Genomic DNA, 25,245 nt, shown 5'->3' with positions numbered 1-25,245 from the left:
GGAGGGGCCCAGTTCAATTTCTAAGTTAGATCCAATAGAAAATGTTAGGAGAGGCGTGATAATTGCAGCCCATCAACTATCCCCACAGATCCTGTCAGAAGGAGCAATTTTGCCAGAAAAAGGGACAAAATAACATCATCCCACTGTGCAAAGCTAGTAGAGACCTATCTAAATTACTGTCAAAGGTGTCTACAAAGTACCTGCTTTGGAGGCTGAATACTTGCAATCAATACATTTTACTTTGTGTACATCCCTTGAAGGTTTTACAGACATTTAATTTCCTTCATATAAAACAGTTTTAACAGACTCCATCCACCTTTAAACAAGGTGGAATTAACACTGTGGTGACAATATTTTACAGTGCAGGAAGCATCCTTCACAGACTACTACTGAGCATCATGAAAGCCTGTAACATACCTAAATATTCTAGTAATTAACACAAGTGATGTGGCAATAACCGCCATCAAAGCCTTTTCATTAGCCATTTATCATCCAGTGAGTCAATTTACAGACTATAGAGGACTCCGATTGTCTCTGGTGGCAGGCTGTCTGCTCTTACAGTCCCTACCAGGGCCAGTCTGCCACAACAGTGTGTGTGTTTGATCTTTACAGTTGAATAAAAAAGGTACTATTAAAGAAATATATAACAATAATTCCTTACACTTATTTAGTGCTTTTCTGGACACTCTACTCAAAATGATGTGATGGCAGCCATAGTGCGCCAGTACATTCCCCACACACCAGCTCTCAGTGGGGAGGAGAGCAGAGTGATGAAGCCAGTTCAGAGATGGTGATTATTAGGAGGTATTAGTTACATGGCCTGTTCTGATATTAGTTACATGGAGCACTTGACTGGTAAAGGCCAGGGGGAAATATGACCAAATATGTACAGGTATACTTATTCTTCATTAAAATATGATGTTATAGACTTGAGACTTAAGACGCAGCATTTGAGATAATAAAAATTCTGCCTCCTTGAATTTTGTTCTTAATGTGTATTGACCCCTTGTTTACAGTATCAAATATCATGTTAATTTCTAATCCTCTGTGCATGCTCTGACGGTGTGCTGCTGTAAGCACATATTTACACACGTTCTGGGGGTGAATCTAGAGGTTTCAAAGCTCTCGAACGAGGGTCTTTCCTCCATATCCGTATTTCTAAACATGGATATTCCCTGTTCTAACTGAGGCTATGGCTCTAATCTGGGTCTCTCAGAAGTGGACTTGGCTGGCTGGGCTGACTGCAGCCAAGAGGCTGGCCCTGTGGCCCTGCTGGCCCTGTGCGGGAAGCCTCTGCAGTCCCTCTCCTGACATCATTGCATCGTGCAACCTGCCCTGTTCTGATATTAGTTACATGGAGCTTACTCTTGCTCCATGTAACTTACTCTGCTTGGTCCGTGGAGCCAGTGTGAAAAGGTAGAAGACTGGGGTGTTGTTGAAGGGGAGCAAAGCCTTGTTGCATGGGGGCTGTGTGACCATATTTTAGAGGTCTTTAGGTAGAAAAGTTGAGAGTTTAATTTTTAGATTACATTATTGAGCTTGGGAATATAAAAATGTATATTCTACCATGCATTTCTAGAAATACTGATTCCTAATGTTTTAGTTTTGTCTGATTAATTTAAAAAAACCCACTGCCTCCTAACATTTAGATCAGAGTAAAAGTAAATAATCAGAGTTTAAGTTAAAAAAAAATGCCCAAAATTAGTCTGCAATATTTTGGTCTGCGAGATTGCCTATTGTGCATTAAACATAATATAATCACTATTATATTATTTTACAATGTAACTAAAATTGTATTAAAATGATCATAATACCAAAACAGGAGGCATGGTGGCACAGTGGTTAGCACTGCTGCCTTGCAGAGCTGGGGCCCTGGGTTCAGTTTCTGGGGTACTATCTGTATGGAGCTCTTGTTTCCTTTCACAGTGTAAAGACACACTGGTGGTTAATTGGCTACTGGTGTGAGTGTGTGTCTGTGTGTGCAGTGTAATGGACTGGCATCCTGTCCAGGGTGTGTGTGTGTCTGTGGGTGCAGTGTGATGGACTGGCGTCCTGTCCAGGGTGTGTGTGTGTCTGTGTGTGCAGTGTGATGGACTGGCGTCCTGTCCAGGGTGTGTGTGTGTCTGTGTGTGCAGTGTGATGGACTGGCGTCCTGTCCAGGGTGTGTGTGTGTCTGTGTTTGCAGTGTGATGGACTGGCGTCCTGTCCAGGGTGTGTGTGTGTCTGTGTGTGCAGTGTGATGGACTGGCGTCCTGTCCAGGGTGTGTGTGTGTCTGTGTGTGCAGTGTGATGGACTGGCGTCCTGTCCAGGGTGTGGGTGTGTCTGTGTGTGCAGTGTGATGGACTGGCGTCCTGTCCAGGGTGTGTGTGTGTCTGTGTGTGCAGTGTGATGGACTGGTGTACCCTACCTTGCACTAATTGCTTGTCAGGACCGGCCCTGGCTCCCCCATGACCCCAAAACAATTTTTTACAAAAGGGACACGAACGTGATGGTAAAGTGCTTCTGTGTGCCATTGCAAGTTTAGATTTAATTTGCCACTCATTAACTAACAAATATAATTTTTTAAATCTCTTCCAGTTCTGACCATCAAGTACTGGGTTCATTAAGCACTAATTATGAGCAGCTTTGCATATTTGAAGATAATAAAATACCACACCACTGGATAAAGCTATTTACAAGAATCTATCAGATCCAACAAATTCATGGCACACTGACTATGTCATTTACTGATGTAAGGGTGTAATTAGTCTTTTATTTAATTTCTTTCAGGTTTTTCTATGTGATTTAGTAAAGGAAATAAATGACCACTTTGAAGCATCCTATTAGAGAATTTATATTCCAGCAGCCCGCAAAATATGAGAACTATCTGGCCTGTGATAAAGCATATTCTCTTCATGCCAGCACTGCAAACAAGAGTTAATGGTGATGAACCTGAATGCTTTTTTATTTAGCTGCCAGCCTAAGAAAAATGCAGCTTGCGGAAGCTTGTGAAGCACTCTGAAGGAAAACTGTTACCTTGTACTGGAACAGGAACAAACCACAGAAGAGGCTGTAAAGGTCTGCTGTCAAGAGGGAGAGGTTGACAGCTGTGGCGCTGGTTCTTTTGATGACCACTGGCATGAAACTGTACAGACCAAACATACAGGCACTGAACCCAATATACAGCAACCCTGGAGGAAGACAGAAAGGGAGGAAGTGTTACAGTGCTGCAAAAAAAGCATCTTCGAACACGTTTTCAGTCTCATGGTTAAAATGAACTGCGGTTTTCTTGCAGGGGCCAGAAGCCCATTAGAGGGAGCAAGTTAACACTAAAGCCAGCAGGCACGTACACTGAACAAACGGCTGACAAGTTTGTCCACACAGAGATCAAGATGGAGAGCTATTTCCACAAAACAACATTTCTATAATAGTCTGTAGAATACTGCTGTTATTTTCGCACCTTGCATACTTAAAACATATCAGAGATGATCAAACATTTTGTTCTACTTTGAGTATTATTGCAATGCAATCTATTCTTGCACAACAGATTTGTTACTTAGACACATTTCTTTTCTGTACCATACAGTATATCACATTAAGGGTATTGACACAGTCCAAAATTAATTAAAACTTAATATTGCTGTAGTTAACTGCATTTCTTGTTGTTTTTATTAGTGGCTGTGTACAATCTTCTACTGAATGTAAATGTTAATGTAAATGTAATACATCTACTGTACCTACTGTCTCTGCTTCAATATGTCTGTTATTATGTCTGAATATAAACTCCAAATGCACCTTTTCTACTTTCGGATTAATACAGACTACACCTCTGGGGCACTGACAGTTTCATCAGAAACCACACTTTGGTAGTGAGAAATTCTTTATCAGAAAGACACTTGTTAATTGGAAAAATCTGCAAAAGGAGGCACAGCTGGTCTGATTGAGTAATTAGCACTCAGAGGGAGTGAAATTGCACGTGAGGGAAAGGAGCTGTTGGGATAGTTTCTGTGAGGAATTAGTCACTCCTCTGGGCTAATTGAGAGGTTTATAAGACCAGCCAGGAGGAAAAGGGTTTCAGTGGGTGTCTAGGCTCCAGTCTGGAAGAAAGGTGGAAGTGGCCCAGAGGGGTTTCCTCATTAATATCAGATTGAGGTGTACAGGCCTAAGCATATACTGTATGTATTTGCAAGCTCACATGCCATGTATTTCAGCAGAATTAGAAGACGATACATAGTTATATGCTGGTATAATGCTCAACTATTTGGGGTTGCATCATTCATTGCTATTAAATACCAAAGTCAACACATCTAAGAAACATGAGAAACTAACTGATACATGATCTTAAACTGTAATTTTATTAGACCTATTATGAACCTTTTTTTCAAAAAGCTCAGAGGATCAGTTTGATGAACTACAGTACATACTGTAGAAAAAGACATAGAGAAACACAATCAGCTCCAAACTATAAAATAAATCATAAGCACCCAAATTCCAAAGGACTGTGTTAACAAAGGAGTCGTTACTTATCGCTTCTAAAAAATTCTACTTGTAATTGCAAAGCCATGAAACAACAAAGACTCTTCAGTTATTTGATCCAGATTTGGTGTGACTGGTGAGTGTATCATATTTATATAACATTTGTATTGTCATAGATCTTTTAAAGGACACTGGTCAGCTCCACTGAATGTTGATTGTACTCTTAGTGTGCGCATACTGAAAACAAACAAGATAAACAAACTTCTCAACATGGCATGAAATTCTTCAAAATGCTTGTTGAATGGTAGTGTCTACTGAACATACTGTAAGTAGACAGTATTCAAGCAATAAATGTATGTACATAATTTTATTCTCAGCTGTTTTAGAAAACAGTATATTCTTTTCCTTACAATAAATTACTTTACAATCAACCCTTTTAAAGTAATTTATGTGTGTACCCCCTTCAGTAAAAGCCTTTTTAACTATAATTCAGACAGTAGCATTTGAAGTGAACCTCAATCAAGATTAAGAGCTCTGCCACATTCACTAGAGGATAGGAGGAGCTGTGAGTCCTGTTATAAATCTGATGAAAATGCAATTATACATTAATGTGTATTAGGCTTTCCTACTGTTTCGGTTTTTCATATGGCAAATTGAGCATGACAGTTTATCTAGACTAGCAGGTTAGGTACTGGAGGTAGTGAAAATTTTAATTTTTAGAATAAAATATTTTTAACCAGAGCACTGCATGATAAGGAAGGTGAAGGAATATTTAATTGGAATTTACATGCAATAATTGCATTAATTAATTGCTTTAATGGTTAAGAAATTAATAATTGCATTAATTTGAACTAGATAATACCAATGTCTGCAATTATTGTATACTGTATATGAAAATTTAATGTCTCTTTTGAAAAATACCAGAGATAGATTTGAAATAACTGCAAGCTACAATATGAACTACAACACTTACAAAATGTGTGTATTCATTAACTGATAATGACACAAATCCAGCTAGAGCTCCACACTCATTGTTCACGACTGGGTACAGATGACTGTGTCTCAGCTCGGAGAGAACCACAGCTGTCTGTTCCAGCACCTGTGTGGAGCCGCCAAATCTCACAGCTTAGAATGATTGTTATATTAGTGAATTTATACTTTTCTATTACATTTTATAAAGTAATCACAGGACACATCTTGGCAAACATTTTTCTAATACAAAACAGTGCATACATAATATCTATGAATCTTAATGAAAGTCTCATGTTCTTTTATCGATATTGAAATCAGATGTGGTAATGTGGCATCCTGAAAGTAAAATGTCTCTTGAGATATGCAACAGAAGGTCTAATAATTTATTTAAATGTCTTGTTTGATGAATCTGGCAAGAAAACACATCAAAGGGACTATTTCTTAGCAAATACCTGAATCTAAACATAATGTTTCTAATTCCCTGGGCTAGCTTTTTAACACTTACCGTTTCTGATAACAGCACTAGTATAGATTAAGAGTCCAAAAAGTTATATCAATTCCAAAAACACAAATCCCAGAAGATACATTGTAATGGGTTCAGATATGTTAAATACAATATATGAATCATTTTAAATTTTCTAAGAATGGCATGTGATATATTCTATAATACTTGAGAAATTAAGTTTGATTGTGAACATTGTAAAACCCTGGGAAGTCATTGTTTGACATTCATTAGCGTTATAACTCAGAGGACTAAACAGCATTTAATGTACTGAATGATGCTAATTAACATAAATTAGATCACATGAAACAACTAAATTCATGTTTGTTGACTTGGTCAATACAATTACTGTATGTAAAAAGATCTTTTGTTATTGACAGTTAATGGTGGCAACAAGCTATACAACACTGTTGTAATGTTTAAAATGTTGCAAACCAACCACTGACAAACCTGACTTCCCAAGTACTGGCTGAGAGAGCACAGGCCCAACAACCACATTCCCCAGAATCCTCTGGGGGAACAAGCTACTGCTCTCAGCCAACTGACCAGTTGCAGGAAGAGAATTGGTCAGGTGAATATTAAAAACTAAATCAGGATGACAAAGCTTCCTGTGTCAGTCAGTATGTGGGAGTTAATGTCTGCTATCTGAGGGGCAGAGGGCATAATCCATAATCCAGTATCCAGAATCCCTGTGTGCACCATTCACCAGAGGGGAAGGACTGCCAGAAACTGTGAGTTTCTGAACTTTTTGTGAATTGGAAAGATTGAAAGAGTCTAAGAAACTGTTTGGTGACTTGTTCTGAAGCCCCTAAGCAGTTTAGTTTCTTGGTAGGAATAGTGAGGGACTTGAAGAAGTTCAGGGAGAAGCTCAAAGACAAGTTTAGGCTTTTGTTTTGGATTGTGTTATGACTCACCCAAGGGTTTGGCATTGCTTCTGATTCCTTGACACTGAAGATAGTATTAGACATGGTCAACAGAGCTTTGTCTGATGAAAATGAGCACCCACTATCAAACTGCTGGAGAAACTGGTTTTCAAGATTGAGCACAATAATGTTCCACGCTGAACGGAGGTCTAACAATAGTTCAGGAGGGACAAGGGTAGCCGGACTATTGAAGCTCAGCTGCTGCAGCTCGCAGGTACTCTTGACATAATTTCTTAGTTTCCTATATCTACCACACATGACCATCTGCTCTTCCTCATTCATTTTGCATTCCTCCTCCACTCCATCCCCACCTTTGTAGCTGCCCCTTGGTCACGTTTTCACCAGGAATGGGGGTCCTAGCCTCCTATAGCGGGGAGGTTGGCCCTCATCCAAACAGGTTAAGCCATGTTTCCACAAACTCAATAAATGATTCTACTTTCTCGCAATCTTCGGCTGCCATCATTCCTTGTGAAAATGAACAAGGCAAGGAATCAGCATTCTGGAATAAAAGTGTGAGACTCTCCTTCCTGGCCGGTACATGAGTGTAACATGGATGTGTTAATCACAGCTGCTAATCCAGTCCTGTTTTCCATATGTTACTTGGACTTGATAAAATCGTTCAAATATCTTACAACATTTTAGTGCAAAAAATATGAATGCTTTGTTGATTCAGGAATTTGAGACTAAGCCTGTGGTAACCATTGGATACTGAACAATCCCATTGGGAGATGCTGATAGGGCTGCCTTGGGCTTTGCAGCATCTATTCACCACAGCAATATAAATTCTCACACCTTTTATCTTCACAAGAAAGAGGTTCTTCAGTTCTTCAGTTTCCTTCAGAAACAAGAAGCAAAATGCCTGCAGCATTGGTTATTTTTTATTTGTATCTATTCTTTCTTAAAGGTGCATTTTAATGTAATTTGAGTATGTGATCTAAACCTTAGCCTAAAATTAGAACCTTAGCCTAAAACAAGATTCTATTTTACTTTCTTTATATATCCAGGGGAAGGTGACTACAGAATAAAACATGGATGGTAATATCCAGTGTTAACCAGGATTTAACACTTGAAGGGACAGCGATTTAGTGTGGAAAGATACAATGCCTTTTATCAAAGTAAAATGAATTTGAACTTTGAACTTCCTCAAAGTTTAATTCCGAGTTATATTTTCCTTCACTCTTCCTACCCCGGCTCTGTTCTTTCCAAAGCTGGACTCACCTCCTGCATCTTGAGAAAATGAAATATGACACAGGATGTCTTTGTACTAATATGGAACATGCAATGGTAATGCTGAATTTCAACACATCTTTTAATTCTAAAATTTTGGTTCAGAAAGCTAAGGTACTGTTCCTCTAATTGTTTTAACTCAGCAACCAAACAACCACTAAATCAACGATTGGCAAATGTCATTAATATTATTAATATAAAATGGGTCAATCAGTCAGTTGCTGTTTATCAGGTGGACTCTTTCTTCCCAAACCCAAAGGATATATACACAGAGTGTAGTTTGAGTACTGTTAGCTGGCAGTTTCCTCAGCATTTATACAGGCTTTCACACAGCCACCTGATTCTCAACAGAGTTTTGCTGAGCCAGCCTGTTTGACTGCATTGTCCATGCTGCAATTAAAATTTGTCTGCTTGGGAAAATGGGAAGTTGTAAAACATAGCTCCCCAAGTGAATAAAAAGTCAGTATATAATTATAAAAGCTCACCTGTGAATCCTGCATTTACATAACATGCTGATCACCAAGTTTTATTTATGCTGAGAGATACAGAACTGTACTTGAATAACTAGAGTTTTATTTTTATTATAAATTAGCCAGTAGAAGTTAACTTCTGTTTGAGACCCTGATTCATAAAAGATTGTTTTAAGATATTGCCATCTCTAAATGGTGGATTCCTCAAGCTCAAGCCTGGAATCAACTGGTGGAGCAATATTCAGCAGCTCCAATCTCCAGCAAGCCTATAGAGGATGAGTGACATGAAGTTTGGATCACCAAGAGGTAAGACAGAAAATATGTGAATGGATGAGAAAAGTGACATCACAACTCCTGGGAGTCAAAGACCAACTTGAAACCCAAGGACAGGTCTGTGTGCTGCAGCATTCGTGAACTTGGGCTGAACCTTGACCATTTCATGGACATCCCCTTGTGCACTGTGCATTACTACAGTGTCTCCCCAGTTATGACCATCACTTGTTTCGGGTTAAGACAATGGACTGCGTTTGCCTGCACTGTGCACATTCCCCAGTTCCACATCTGCCTGCATGGGTGTTTACTCGGTTCGCCTATCAGCAATAGCCTGTTCCTCATTCCCAGTGTGCAGGCTGCCTCCGGCCTCAGTAACACGCAGCTCTGGGCGTTCCCAGTGTGCAGGCTGCCTCCGGCCTCAGTAACACGCAGCTCTGGGCGTTCCCAGTGTGCAGGCTGCCTCCGGCCTCAGTAACACGCAGCTCTGGGCGTTCCCAGTTTGCAGGCTGCCTCTGGCCTCAGTAACACGCAGCTCTGGGCGTTCCCAGTGTGGTGCTTGTGGGCTCTCAGACTTAAATGGACATTAAGACAGTAAAAATTTCAAACACAGGAATAGTGTTAAGATTCCTATCTTGGTGGATGAAATGCAGTGGGGTCTTAACAGGTCCACCTCATGACATTACATATTGACATGAAAAGTCCACACAAAAAAATCCTTTGGAAAAGTGTTATATCCTTGCTTCATCACACATTTCTCTTTAGAGAAAAAAAGAGTGGACATAAATTGGTGCTTCTTATCTTCATATATCTCACGAAGAATCCAAACCACCTCGTACAATCTGATTAAGTCTTGTTCACTGTATGTAAGATTAAAATTAAGTTTTGCAGTAAATGTTCATTTACCTACCATGATACCTGCTATCATTTTAATTTCTGTATCCAAACATTTATTTGGAACAATAAACATTTATTATTTGTTAGCATGCAGTTTCTTACAAAAGTATTCACACCCTTCCTATGATGTCCCATTTTGTGAAATTATATATTTTTTTCATAGACTGTAGTTTTTCAAACATGCACTGTGATGGACTGGCGTCCTGCCCGCACTGTATCCTGGATACAGTTAGAATATTGATGGATTCAAACACTGAATGCACAAATTGAAGGCTTCAAAGGGTAAGAAAGGTTACAGTAAATGTCAGCAAAAACCAAAGCAAAAATAAAAATAAATATGTCCAACGCATACGTATTCAGACCCATGAACTCCTTGGCACAATTAGGGTACATCGCTAACCAGTCTTTTAGAGTAAGTCTCTACCAACTTTGCCCACTCGATTGGTACAATTTTGCCTTTTCTTCTTGGTATATTTGCTCAATTTCCCTCAAGTTGCTTGAGGATTGCTTATGGGTGCAAGTTTTCAAGTTTTTCCACAGAAACTCTATATGAAGTCAGTACTGGGCCACTTGAAGATATTCACTTCTTTATTCTAAAGACACTCCAGCGCAACTTTGGCTTTGTTCTTCTGATCTTTATCTTGTGGAAAGGTGAAATGTTCTCCTTGTTTTAGGTCTGAAGCAGATTGTCCTCTAAGATTTGTCAGTATTTACTGTAACTCCATCTATGTTCCTATCCGTCTTGAAAAGCTTGCCATGGTTCTGACTGAGTGATGCACTATGTTCCCGTCAGATGTAACGCTTTGCATTTAGACCATAATGCTTCAAGATTGTCTAGTCTGAGCCCAGAGCCCTTTGTCACATATTTGCAGTTTTACCTACAGTAGGTGCAATCCACATCTAGGATGTGAGATGTTTTTTCTTCTGTTCCACACCAGCTCCCTTTTTGAAGTGACCAGGACATTGTTGACTTTGGACATTTTCTCTCTTTGAAAGTCACAGTAGGCCTCAAAGTTACATCCCTAACCTGTTTCCTCCTTGATTAGCTGTTCAGTTTGGATGGACAGCCTGATTTAGGCAGTATTTGAGCGTCTTCCTCTTCTTAATAATAAACTCAACATGATTTATTAAGGGACTTTGAAAAGTATGCATACCCTTCTCCTGAGCTGTGCCTTTATACAACTTTATCCTTCAGTTTGTTTGAAAGCTCTGGTCTTCATGGTTGGATCTTTGCTTTAAATTCACTACCTGACTGAAGGAACTTATAGAAACCGAAATATTCATTCTGATATAATGTAAACCACCATTACTGAACATGAACATACTGTAGGTTTACCAAAGTAGAGGGTTAGAATACTTATGTAATAATGAGATTTCCCTTTTCTTCATATTAATTATCTACTTTTTTCTTTTTAGATTACCTATGTGGAGTAGTGGTTTATAAAACACTTTCTGCTTCTTCAAAGTGTCATGACTACAGTCTTTAAAGCAACAAAATGTGAAAACTGTGCAAGGGTTTTCAAGGTACTGTATAGTACGTGTATGTCGTAGTTACGTCTGCCTTTCCTAGAGTGACTTTTTAAATCAAAGCTAAATTGCATACATTAATTTTTTGTTTAATTAGAACTTTCTGTTTGGCATTAATTCCACTCATTACTCCAGACTTCTGTTTCTAACATTTATGAGTATTGAGTGTACACCATCTATCAAAAAGACTTTCTGTTCTACTGCAGATGAGGATGTATTTCTCAAAAGGCAATTATTGATAAGAGTTTGCGTACAGAATCAAAAGTGGTGGTTAAGTAGAATTTTATTGCCCTTTTTCTTTCTTTTCTTACACCAAAATGTCACAGTCCAGCTAAGACTGAATATGAACACATTAGCAGAAGTGTTACATAACAAAATATCGTTTTACTTGACACGAAACAAATGGAAATTACAAAGCTGTGCATTACAACTAGTACTGTTCAGCTAGAAATGGAACTCATCACTCTCCTTACACAGTGCATATAACGTCCCCATTGTACTGAATCAAGTGACCCACCTCTCCTCACGTTTTGAATTGAAACAAGTCTTAAGAAGTATTCTGAATAATTCTTACTTGCTTCACCTGGCCTTCACTTTTCACTTCTGATCCAACCTCAACATATCTCCAGCTGTACGGATGCTTGCCTATGTATGCACGGATACAGCAGTACACTTAATATTGTATAGCCCATCCTTTTTCTAACCACGTCTTTCAATTCAGGGTTGTGGTGGAGCCGGGGCCTATTCTGTGAAGCAAAGGGCACAAGGCAGGGTGCACCCTGGACAGGACACCAGTCCATCACAGGGCAAACACACACAATCACACTCACACTCAGACAAGGGCCAATTTTCCCAGAAGCCAGTTAACCTACCAGTAATGTCTTTGGAAGAAACCCACATGGGGAGAAAACATAAACTCCACACAGACAGGTCTCCCAGATCCCATGTCCAGAATTGAACCCAGGGCCCCAACACTGCGAGGCAGCAATGCTAAACACTGAGATACTGTGGCATCCTTGTATTCTAGTCACATACTGTATTTTTAATCATGATGTTGTCTAAACAGGTGGCCAACTGTAAGAAACCCCACTTAGAGAATTCTGGTCACAGTCAGCTAGTGACATGAGCCAAGCAAAAACTTGCAAGAAAATATTCAGTTTAATTATTTTTGTTGTAGTACTTTAGTGTACAGTATGTAATTGTATTTATCACAGTCTTTTATTCCCTTGGTACATAGTGTGTAAATGTGCTGCATCACAACTTATGGCAAAATGTAATGTAATGGCATCTACTGTACCAATCAAACCATGAAAACAGGAACTAAAAGAGCACAACAGATGCTAAAGTCTGGGAAACAGTAACTTCAGGGAAGTACTGCAGTGAGATCATGGAAGCAGAACATTATTTCATAAAATATTAAAGTATACAAATTTAAGAAAATAAAAGCCTTTTTTCTCTTTCAGCTATGAAAGTAGAAATGTCAGATTGAGACAGATCTGTCACATTTCTACATGCAAGGTCTCTGTAAGCACTAGAAGTCCATCTACTGTATAGACACCATTATCCATAATTATCCACTGTTAAAGAATTCTGGAGCCAGAGATACCTGAAGTTATTTCTTTCAGGGCTCCACTGATTTCAACCACAGAGCTGCTGCCCTTCATGTCAGCGGATCTGCAGAAGGATCTTCTTCTGACAGTGCTTTGTGACTAACTAATGGTGCAGTAAACTCTAACACAGCAGGAGCAGCAGCTGTAGTAGATGTGGCAATCAAATCCGGCTTATACTGGGAAGGCTGCCTCTTGCATTTCATTCACCTTTACTTTTCGCTTGCACTCTAAGCAGAGTACTATAATAATACAAATCATAATCTCACCTATTTGCCAGTCCCATGGTACCTTTAACAATTCCTTATGTTCCATTATAGCTCTGTAATGGAAAAAGAAAATAAATATCAGACACAGAATAGAAGGACAATCCTTGATGACAGGAAAAAAATGAAAGGACCAACAGCTTGTGGCAAACCTGAGGCTTCTGCTGCTGTAGGACAACACATCCACAATACAATAATGACAGAAAGGCACATTCAGACCTGCATGTGCAATTATTCGAACCCCAATTACACAATAAATTGGGATTTATTGATTGGCTTTCTCACATTCACACACACGCAGAGCAACTCGAGGCCATGTGGAAAAGCTCTTCATCACACATAATGTTAATTCATAGAACCTCAGTTCAGCTCCAGCTAATAAAGGCTCTGCAAATGTGGATATCCATTCAGACTGACGCATTGGAGAGACCAGAAGTCAAAGTCAGAGCCACCTGCACCTGAGGAGGGCCTGTGGCTCCACTTCCTATCTCCCCTACAGCGCGGTGCTGTCACTCCCCATTCCGTCATACTTACATAACAGGGCTTACATTTTTAAATCAATTAATCTACAAATCAGTGCTTACCATGAATCTCTTTGCCTCATACAGCAATACTTTGAATTCTCACAACCAAATTTGTTGAGTGTGATTTTTTTTTTAAATGTACAGGATTTCTGGATGCTCTGGTAAACCCGTGTTCTACGGGGAACTTACTGTAAAAGACTGCAGCATTTTAACAAGTAGTGTTTAACGGAAGAACCTCACAATTAACACAAGCCCTCATTCTGACAAGCAGAGCCCAGAGGTCACTCCCACCTCCTTTCCTCCTCCTCCCCATGACTCCCAGTCCTCCTCCTGAAAGGCTGCCAGTTGCGGTCGGCTGCTACCAAGCAGCAATGGGCTACGAACCACAGGCTGCTGGTGACCACAGGCTGGTTGCCAGGCGGCGGGAGTGATGGATGGAGGCCAAGAAGCGCTGGTTGTCTCAGAACACTTCGATATTCTAGTCTTCAGTGTGATTCTACTCTAAACCTCAATATACAGATGGATATAAACCTATACTGGGAAACATTTTCACTGCAGGAACCAGACTTAAAATAAAAGTTATTGGCTCAGCTGTATGTTATCATCTAGGTGTCTATGTCTATTCATGGATTTTCATGTTTATTTAGTGCTTTAAGATGTACTTTATCTATTTGTGCCATCAGTCTAATGCAGGTAAAACAGAGTTAATTACCTCTTTACAAATGTTTGCTGAAGTTACTTGTGGATGAGCTTCATGTTATATCACACTGCAGTGATCATTTACAAATAGTCATAGAACACAAATCTTAAAATTAAGAAAGCAAGTGCATTAAACCTGTCATTATTCTTTATTTCCTGTTCAATATTTGCTTTAAATATTATTTTTGCTCTTTAATCCATGTAACATAGACAGTAGTTAACAATACAGAAAATAAAGTATTAAAACACCAAAATTAATATCTAGTATGTACTGAGGTCCACAGAAGGACACCAGTTTATATGAAAAAATATGCATAGTGCTGCTATTGACAGAGATGCATCTGATCATTTTCACTCTATTTTACCTGGAGTTCGGGTCAGTTTCTGGCATATTTTATGTTGCAAATAGGAATATTGGGATACCTTTTTCTACTAACAGTTACATTTATGTATACTAAAAAAGGAATATCCAATCCAAACATTCTTGTTATTCTAATGTCTTATTAATAAAAATGTTTCAATAAACATTCAATTAATTAGCTTTATTACTTCAAAATCCTCCAGCCTAAATGTCTACAGTATTAGTTCACCCACTTCTACTTCATAAGGACTCTCTCAAGTCTTCAAACCTAACGTGACAGAAAGGAACTATTTTGTTCTCCCTGGGAAAGTGTTTAAAAAATCTGAAACGTACGTTTGTGTCACACAATCACGCAGCAGGTATGAATCTATCTCGCTGCCTGTCAATACAGTAGACTTTGTGTTTGCGGTTGTTAGGCTCCTGACATACACGTCTATACCCCAAGTCATATACTGTATAATCATAACAGCGCGTTAGACCCTCCTATTCCCCTACCTTAAACAAGTGAAATCAATCTTACTGTAGGTGTATTATTAGTATGCATAGTACAGTATGGAGTTTAAATCCGTAACCAGTTCCCAAAGCGTAGCTCAGGTGCAGCATTATTTTAATTTTCATTTACAGTGTAACTGTATATTTGTATATAAAAGTATTTGCATACAGGTATATATATATTTTACCGATCGCGTATACACGAATTCGCGTAGAAATATTTGGCGACTTCGGTATATCTAAATGTCTATGTGTTTCTCAATGTGCTTAGGCAAACTGGTGTACCTTCAGACAATGAACGGGTGTGTCGGAGAACAAGTCTAACGTGAGGAAAATTAAATATATATTTAATAATAATTAAGCATTAAGGAAGGAGTTGTTTAGCTTTGTGTGCAAACCCAGTTGTCAGGCTGTACGTTTGGGGTACGAACTGCGTGTGGTAAGATTTTTTAAATTGTACAGAGAAAACAAAAACAGAAAACGTCCAAGAGCGACTATGCAAAATCGTCGTGTTTCGGTGTCAGAAAAGAAGACTGCATTTCCGGGCAAACAGATTCAACAGCGAAACCACTGCAGAATATTAATAATACTGTACGTGCTGGGGTCGATGAGGCGTCTGTGTGGGGAGTCGGGGGTTGCCACAAAAATGCCGTGTATCAGTGAATCAGTGAATCAGTGCATCAGCCGTGGACTGGAAAAAGCTGGTTAAATTAATATGATTTAGGAATAAAGCAGCAAATATACAGATACTAAATCAACAGTTTTGTCAGTGTCAGACTGACCGAGAAGATGATGATTGTTTTTCTTTTAATAAATTCACGCTGATTCAAAGAATCTTAACAAAACACATACCAATTGAAGTCCATGCCTGTTCAAATTCGTATCTTGGAGACAGAAAAGCCACCGCGATTTTGCCATTCATTCTTCAGCCTTTCTTGTCACAAATCAACATATCTTTATTATAATACAGGTTTTGGTTAAATATGTTACTACTTTAAAATAGGTTTATTATTAATATACAGACATAATTATAATTGAAAACTATATTTAATCATGTAATGATTATTTTAATTAGTTTAGTTTTAAAGTTTAGAATTTAATACAAAGTTTGCAAAAAACATTGAACTTTTTCTACATATAGTCATAATATCTGCAATTAAAGAGCAATATCTTACACTTACATTTTTTCCACAATAGTTAAGAAGCATTACTGGATATATATTTCATGTTTTAAAGTCAATATAATAATCATACATATAAATATATTCTAAATTTAGATTAATTCTCCAAACAAAAATGAAAAAAATATGGAAACGATTTTCAATTAAAAATAAAATGTAATATTAATGTAATATTCAAGGTAGGATAAGCTGATTGGTATTTTTTAAAAATCTGATTATATAATTATATTGTTTTATTAATACTTGCATTAGAGGAACAATGTTGAAAAAAGAATGAGAAAAAAAGATTCCTGTGGGAGCTAGCACCAAAGAAACACAGCTCCTTTAATAGAACCAAATAAAAGCATTACCAATTAGTTTCTAATGAAAATGAAAATTGTTCTTCAGGTTACAATAATGTTTTCAGCAATTGAGAAATAGACCTTGCCCTCAGGGATGCATTTTTAGCAATTTCTGAACACCAAGCAAGAGATCAAGCAAACACTGCTGCAGTCTCTGTTATGTCTATACAACTACACAGCTCATAACATTTTACAGGAAATCCTTGATATGTTTCACAAATTGCAAACTGCAGGCCAACTGCTTCATAGGGATTTAGTGTGCAATTTTGGACCCAATGCAAAACCACCATCATGTACTGGGTTGGAAATGCCAAGTGGGTTCAGGTTAATGTTAATTTTAAACTTGTTTGCATATTCAATAAAAGTATCCTGATTACTGTTTTATAATGAAATGTCCTTAATACATAGAACTGCCTTAATGCACCAACACTTGAAGGTAGCATGGGAGTTTTGCTTCTGGAAATCAAGGATCTCCACTTCTAAATCCTATAAGGGATTATGGAGGAAGCATCCATATCTGAATCACCTTTATTTGCAGGTTCATTTCATGTACAAAGAATTTACTCTGGTTACTTTGTGCTGTAGAAACATAAACAGTACATATACAGGAACATGCACGAACATATACATATGCCATACACAAACAAGACTAATATACATCATTGCTAAGACAGTGCATACTGTATAACTAGGAATTATGGTCCTAGTTGGAAGTCAAAACAAGCCCTGGGAAAGAGCTGTTTAAATACCCGCAGGTTCTGGTTTTAATAACATTTCCCTGAGTGATGTTTATGAAACAGGTGGTAACTTGGGTGGGAGGGGTCATCAGCAATCTTTCCTGCTTCTTTGCTCTGGAATTGTACAAATCATCAAAGGAGGGCAGATGACAGCCAATGACCCTCTCCTCAGAGCGAGCAACACACAGCAGCTTGCCAAACAGTTATAGAGGCAGTCAGAATGCTCTCCATAATGGCTCTGTAAAACTGTATCAGAATTGGTTGAGAGAAACCAAAGGTTTTCAGCTGGAACAAAACGCATATTCTCTGCTGTGCTTTCTTTGTGATGCTAAGTTATGGTTATATTAATGTCATGTTTAAAATTAGTAGAGGCATGCTGGCTCATGTATTACAGAGAATGTTGCTGTGATTCAGAGAAAGCAAAGCTAAATTATTTTCCACTCATGAGGATATTACATAATCCTGAAGTTTGATTCTGTCAGTAATTTATTTTTTCTGGAACAATAAATACAGATACTTACAGTTGTATACCACTGAAAAAGGACCCAAAGAGGCCGATCATTCCAAGAAACTCCACCCGGCTGAGGTTCTTTACAATGAACTCCTCACAGACATTGGAGATGCCATACAGCGTGGCTCCAGCTAGCACTAGCAGGTCCCCCAGGAGCTTATGATCCCCTGTATCAATGTAGAGACAAACACTGTTAATACTATTATATACATCTGAATAAACAATAACGAAGCATCCTCATTCATTCAAACTGCTTAGGAGATACAGTATGAAAATGTTAAAAAAGAAATCTGTAAACATATGAAGTGAATGGGATGTGATTTTAAAGCACACTCCAGATTAATTTATGACATTCTTACAGAGAAAGATCTCTCCACGATTTCTTTAAAATGAAAAGAAAACCATCATATTCCACTCCCACAAATGCTTTAGGTTTTATGCATACTGTATATTTGGAAATGACAAGCACATTTGTAAAATTAAATTGTACAAAAAGAGCTATTACTGACCCCTGATTTATCAGTTATTTAGACCACTTAGAGTATTACCAGCATAATACAAATTAGTATTATTTCTTACTAAAAAATTCATTTTTACAAAAAGCAATACCAACTCTTTTGTGAATTTTGTTATTATTATTTTTTTAAATGCCAGGTATCTGGCTTTCATTTGTCTAAACTATTTTTCTCAGGTATATAATTTCCATACAGTACGTTTGGATTCTCCAGCAGGACGTAACTGGTAAAGCAGTCCAACATAATAATAAATATCTTTAATCTTCCCAGCTATGTTGTCACTGTCCAACTACAAGTTCACAAAACTATATCTCCCAAAACTATCATAATTGCTGTACTAATCATGCCACAAGAAACAAAATCTGAACCCTTGGGGGAGCTAATGGGTAATGTTACTTCCACTGCTAAATATATCAAGTAAAATCAATCAAAACATGTAACTAATCTTGTTATTCAAACTAAAACACAATAAAAATACGAAAAGGTACACCGTTATCTGGCAAGTTTTTAAAAGACACTAATTGTAACATAAAAAAAAATCTTTGCTTGACCTATTTTTAAATGAAAGCAGTTTTCAAAAACAGATTTATCTTAATTTATGTACCAAAATTAAACAATGTCAAATAAATTTAGCAGATGAAAAACAGATGAGTACGTATTTTTGCAATGGTGAGAATGGTTGGATGTTCAATACACATCCTGACGTCAAGGGGATTTTCTTTGCCATAACACATTCTGTGGTTAAGAAAGTTAACAAGCAACATGTCAAATTATATTACAAGACAAACATGCTATATCTCTTTTTAGTAACGCTAGCATGCTGTTTACGCACTAATAGTACAAAAACATTCAAGAAGATATTACCTACTATTCAAGTTTCTTTAAGATGACTGACTTATTTAGTTTAAACTTTAAACGGTAATCAATTTGAATATTAAATCGTATGTATGCATATGTGTATGTGAGTTGAAGGAATAAAAAAAATAAATGTCTTGCAATAAGTGATACCTTTAACTGAAAAACACCAGAACCTCTACAAACATGTTTATACATAATCACATCAATTTAGATTCCTTTAAAAATTCAGATGATAAAACATTTAAAAATACATTGAGAAGAATTATGAACTACTCATAGTGTCCCTGTTTGATTGCTTTTTTCTTTTTGTTCCTAACTCAGTGTTCAGCAAGTTTAACCTTTATATAGCATCACACTAATTACATATACCTTGACTTTCATTTGATTGAGCAAATTCACTTTCACATCATTGACAACTACTTCTGCTATTTAAAGGTGGATTTTCAGAGGCTTAAAAAGCAAGGAATTTGATACACCGGATACTCAGATTTCAAGAAGTATCTTTTTTAATGCAATATAAGGGCACATGCAGATACAGTATATTCTCTGATGGGCTGTGCTCTGACCGCTACTGTACATCACAATGATCACTTACCTAAGCCCTGCTGTCTTCCCACTAGCACATCTGCTCCCACCATGCAGCCCATCCCCAGCAGGCATACTCCAACGCCAATGAAGTGTACAGCCTTGTACCTCACCAGCAGGAAGAACCAGGACAGTAATAGCACCACTGGGATAACAAAACAGTCTAAGAGCTGCAATACAGAAGAAACCAGCAATTAATAGCCACTGCTTCTGTGGCACCGACCAGAGCACTTCACCATACAATATGAGGAAAAGCATATACAAAGCTGTGTTTTATTGCTACCATGGCATACACAAAGTCCTCTTGGGCAGGTTTGAAACTCCTAAGCATGTACAGTAGTGTAACAGGTATTTAAGAATCTCTCTCTGAAACTAAAGATGGTCTTGAGTACATAAATCTAAATAAAAGCAACATTTAATGCACTTAAATTATGAAAATGATTATTCATTATAACGAATCAAAGAATGAAATACCTGTGTGTCTACTATGTGAAAAATATCTTAACTAATGATAAAAGTCTGCTTTTTTAATGATGCTGTATGCTTTTTGATGTTGCTTTGTTGGACTGGAGTTACACTTGACCAAAGGAAGGGTATTAAAAGAAAAAATATTCTGCCAGTATGCTTTGAAGATTTGAAGGAAAGAAATCCATAATATAATAATTATTAATACTGTAAGATAAAAATGCTGAGTCCATTTTGAAATTGTGAAGCTCAATTTCACACTCATTCTCTCCTCTGTGAATAAATGAAGACAACAGAGGTGCAGTCAGACAGCTCTGAAAACTGTCACTATCCATACTGTACCATGAAATAATGTTGTGTTGTGGATTGGGTGCTGTTATAATATTGTTACTTGTGCCAGTAGCCAAACATACACTAGAGGAAGTGAAGAAATACACTAAAATTTTCTGTTCATAACATTATTGTTTTTTCCACTTCAAGGAAAAAGAGCTGGTTAGTCATGGTGTCATATTAATAACAAGTCTGTCCTTGAAACAGCACATTATGGTGTTAAAGCCAAGTGTAATACAACTCTATGAAACTGGGAATGAACAGACATATGACACAGTGATAAACCACAGTACAGGCAATGGTGTAAATGTGTTAAAATACAAGTGTATAATATCATTTTACATTTACTGAATGTTTTCATAAGATTGTACCTTCCAGATTCAGGGCAAAATGCTCCCAGAAAAAAAAAAAAAGTTAATTAATCTATAAAGTAAAAAAACAATACATTCTATTTTATTCTTACAAAAGGCTAAATACAGTACATCAACTTCTACTTCAGTATTGAAACAGACTACCCAACTCTTGAATGCACAAGTTTATTGAATGATGAACCTTAATGTTAACAGATAACAGAAACACCCCTTTCAGCAGAAAAGAATAACGTAATGCTCAGCTCTGCTTAGATTGGACGCATAACACTATGATGATTCTGTTATGACAGGTATCAGAATTTAAGATTTAAAGCCAAATGTTATGGTCACTTAATTATCTCTCAGCAATTTGAAAATATTAAAATGTGTGATTTATGTGTTTAACTGATATTAGCTAGACAAATAATTTTCCGAACTCATTTGAGATTAAATTAAACATTTAAAGCAGTTCTTAAATCCTATCCCCTAAAATGTTGGAGAACACTTGCGAAAGTTTGTCTTCAAAACACACTTCCTTATACTATTAACCAGGTGTAAAGGGACAAGAACTTCTTCAAGACAAACAATACAAATTTGGCTTAGAGGCTTACAGAAAGTCATCGCACACTCTGAAAGGGCAGCAGGACCAGACAAGATGAAAGCTTTACTGATCTGCATTCTCTTGACAGCTGTGGGGAATGACCTGTCTCCCTCAGTCACTTGATCAATTGTTCAGGTGAATGTTTAAAAACCAGGAAGCAGAGGTTTTTCAGAGTTGGTCAATATGGGAAGGCAGCTCCTTTGTTGAGCAAACCTCACCAGAAGGAGGGAGGCAGAAGAAAGAAAGAAGCGACTGAGTTTGGAGATTTGAGATTTTTAGAGGAGCCCCAGAGATTTTCTTATGAGCTAGTAAGTATCTCAGCTGCCTGGGTACTGATGGTGATGGACAAATCTATTCAGTAGCTTGAAAAAGTTGTGTGGTGTTGGTTTATTTCTCTTCATGCTGTAAACAAAAGAGCACTGTTTCCCTTGTATGTCATTTTTATACCGATCTGCCTATAAACAATCCTGTTTTAACCTCTGTTTCAGGGTGTGTTACACACCCTTTTTGGTACTTACTGCTCCTACAAAAACATAAAAGTTTACATGCCTTTTACATTTTTCTAGAATAAATCTACATATTTCATATTTCTAAGCACTTATAGGACAGGAACGTTGGTAGTATGGGTTAATCTCAGGGTCTTTCAACCAGAAGATGACGGTTTTTGCCTTCAAGAACATCTGAAATTACTGCTATAATGTTTAAAGTTTCTTTTTATTCCTTGATGATACACACAATTGTTTGTGTTCTGTCAACATTCCTGAAAAATGCTGCAGAAATCAAAAACACATATATTAACAATGTCCCAGAGCAATACATGTCAATGGGTTGTGTTCCAGTGCACTCCCAATCAGAGAGTTGAGCTCTCTGACAAAAACAATTATGCAAATTTTTGTGTGGGCTAAAATTTATTTTGCAACACTGTGTCTGTTAATGTTTATCCATTTAACGTAAGCTGTGAAGTGAAGGTTGTTGGTCGTGGTAGGCAGTGAACAGGGTGGAATAAGCAGGAGTAATGATCCCACTGGTGCATCTGCAGTCCACAGCTGTCTGAAGTTCTCTCATGACGCCTTCTCAATGCCATTTATTAAATGTCTCATATATATGACCATAAATCAGTTTCTCCTTATTTAGTTAGCCGATTATTAATCGTAAGCTGTTTTATTTAATAGTTTATTGAATTTTAAGGTAGGAAAATATTATCCTCATTGTTTTAAAAATAACTTTAAATGAAATATGTTTTATATATTAATTATTTGCATTGTATTCAGTTTTAACATTATTTCCACACAGTAACTCACCTTATTTAAGGGTGTATAAAGAAATAAAATATTTATTTTATTTTTCGTTTTATAGAAACTACACATACAGTGCAGCTCACAGCAAAGAGATTTTATAATTGATTTATTAGTGTGAGACAATGGGACAGGAATGGTGGCTGGACGAACCCTGCGATGCAGATTTCCCAGCGACACTGTTCACTCTGGAGTGTGGCTCCATTTGAGACAATTCACACAGCACATATTGTCTCAAATGCTTCATCTGCATGCCTCTTGCTGAATGTGCCCAAGTGCTACAGCAATAACTAATAACTTCCTGTATTAGTACATATTCTTGAGGCACGTCAAACCAAAAAGGCACTAATTAAGAGTGCAGAAATTTAGAATTAACTGTTCACGCTTTCAAAAGGGTTACATACAACTTCAAATCTGTTATGTCCTTTGACTTTTATCTAAACAATTTTATTAGCCTTTTTATACACTCTTAGTGTGTAGCATGGACGATTACCATGCTCTGAAACACTCCCTCTCTCATGCACTCACTTACTGACTCACACTGTGAGCCCTACACTGTCCACACCTTAGTCCTCATGAGGGAATAAGTAATGTGTCTCTCACCAGAAACTGCACTGCCCACTAAGTGTATCCTGACTGACCACAGTAGTGCTCAGCCAAATGTTTGCCAAAGCCTGAACAGGTCTAATTGCAGTCAAGTTTATGGCACGGCCAATCCATGAACCAGAAATTACCGGACAATAAGGGCATGAAGTTAAAGACAGCTTTTGTTATCTTCCTTAGTGTCAATTCAAGAATTTCAAGAAGAAATAATGCACAAATAAGATTTCACAGGTCTTAAAGAAACAGCTTTAGTGAATTAATTAACAATAGGATTGGGGCTAACAATAGCAAAGTGTGCTAAGTGTGCTGTTTTATTGTGCTAAAAGAAGTAGTTGGTAATATTAACTGCATCTACAACGTTCTGTCACATTCTGTAAACATCTCCAAAATGCAGGGTTCTGTAGAATATGTGATGTTGCTAAGCAACAACACATCACCCATTTAGAAACCAGAGGGATTTGGTGACTGAGTTCACAGTACTTTTTCTGAAGTCCCCAGTGAATATTAAGGTGAAACTATGCTAGACTCCAGAAAAGGATAGTATGACAAAACATTACATAAGCACAGCCAAAGAACTGTGCTATTAGTAGACACAAGCTCTCCTTTTAAATCTACTGTAAGGACAAGTATTCTGACTTCCTCAACCCAAATGCTCAAGATACTCATGATGGCACTCTATTTTTTTTCATAAAAAAGCAAACAAAATCACACTCCTATTTCTGATAGAAAAGTAGAAATAGAAATTTTCTTGGTCTCCCAGAAGACAAATATTCCTATTAAATAAATCAGGAAGTTGTCCAATGACCCCTCTTCATTATTCCTTCAACTATATCCTGACAAAGAGTCTTGCCAGAGCCATAAACTGTCCATCAATAAAAAATGGACATGCAGTTATATCACACTGGCTCATTGGCACATTTGCTCATTGGCCATTGTGGATTTTAGATAAAAACAGCAAACATTGGGTCAAACCTTTTCCCGCATTCCTTCCAAAAACCTCTAGTTTTAGTTCTTATTCTATTCTACAGCTGCATATATTCTAAAGGTGTTAAATGTAAGTGGCTGCAAACAAAACTGTTGTTTCAAGAGTTACAGAATCTGCTATTTGAACCGAAAGTAACAGAAGGTAATGTGCTTACTGATCTATTGTTTCTGTGATTGCATTTATTTCGGCACCAAAATCAGATTATAATACTGTGAGTTCACTGCTGAAATTTCCAGTGACACCAAATGATCTGAGAAGCACCTGATTAAACTAGACCCTTGCATTCCAGCTACGTTCAATCAAGATGAAGGATGGTAGAAGGTTTTCATCAAGAACGCATTTAGAAGAGTGTTTGTAACCTTTCTGTGGAAACCACTACAAGAAATACAATCCCGTCCTCATTTAAGATAGATTCATGTATGATTACTTATTTCTTATTCTGTTGTTATTAAAGGCTTAATGTTCTAATTAGTGATTGGTATTTGTTAAAACCTTAGTAATACATTTATCAACTACAAATCCGCTCTCTCTTGTATTCTGATATTTCTCAGTTTCAGGGTCATATCGGAATGTCTTGTAGAGATTTGCTGATTCCTGTCTGCATTTTGTCTCCTGAACAGTATATACGTTAGTTTAAGAACTTGTTTTAGATTTGTGTGTCTGGCTTCCCATTGTTCAGCATAATAGCATCCTTA

The 25,245-nt window shown here is 37.4% G+C and overlaps 1 protein-coding gene across 1 annotated transcript in view; it reads right to left on the bottom strand.

Annotated features, from left to right (window-relative positions):
• Positions 1-25,245, bottom strand: part of slc35f1 (solute carrier family 35 member F1) — a 153,097-nt gene that overhangs the window by 26,532 nt on the left and 101,320 nt on the right. Inside the window, exons 4-7 of the mRNA XM_006626421.3 lie at positions 19,932-20,091; positions 17,974-18,130; positions 13,121-13,173; positions 3,017-3,171 (exon numbers count right to left, since the gene is read on the bottom strand). Of these exons, the coding sequence (XP_006626484.1) occupies positions 3,017-3,171; positions 13,121-13,173; positions 17,974-18,130; positions 19,932-20,091 (525 nt within the window). The remainder of the gene's footprint in view (positions 1-3,016; positions 3,172-13,120; positions 13,174-17,973; positions 18,131-19,931; positions 20,092-25,245) is intronic.

The sequence above is a fragment of the Lepisosteus oculatus genome, chromosome 2, assembly GCF_040954835.1.
Source record: "Lepisosteus oculatus isolate fLepOcu1 chromosome 2, fLepOcu1.hap2, whole genome shotgun sequence".
In the NCBI taxonomy this organism is placed as follows: domain Eukaryota; kingdom Metazoa; phylum Chordata; class Actinopteri; order Semionotiformes; family Lepisosteidae; genus Lepisosteus; species Lepisosteus oculatus.
This window is presented reverse-complemented; position numbering and strand designations above follow the sequence as displayed.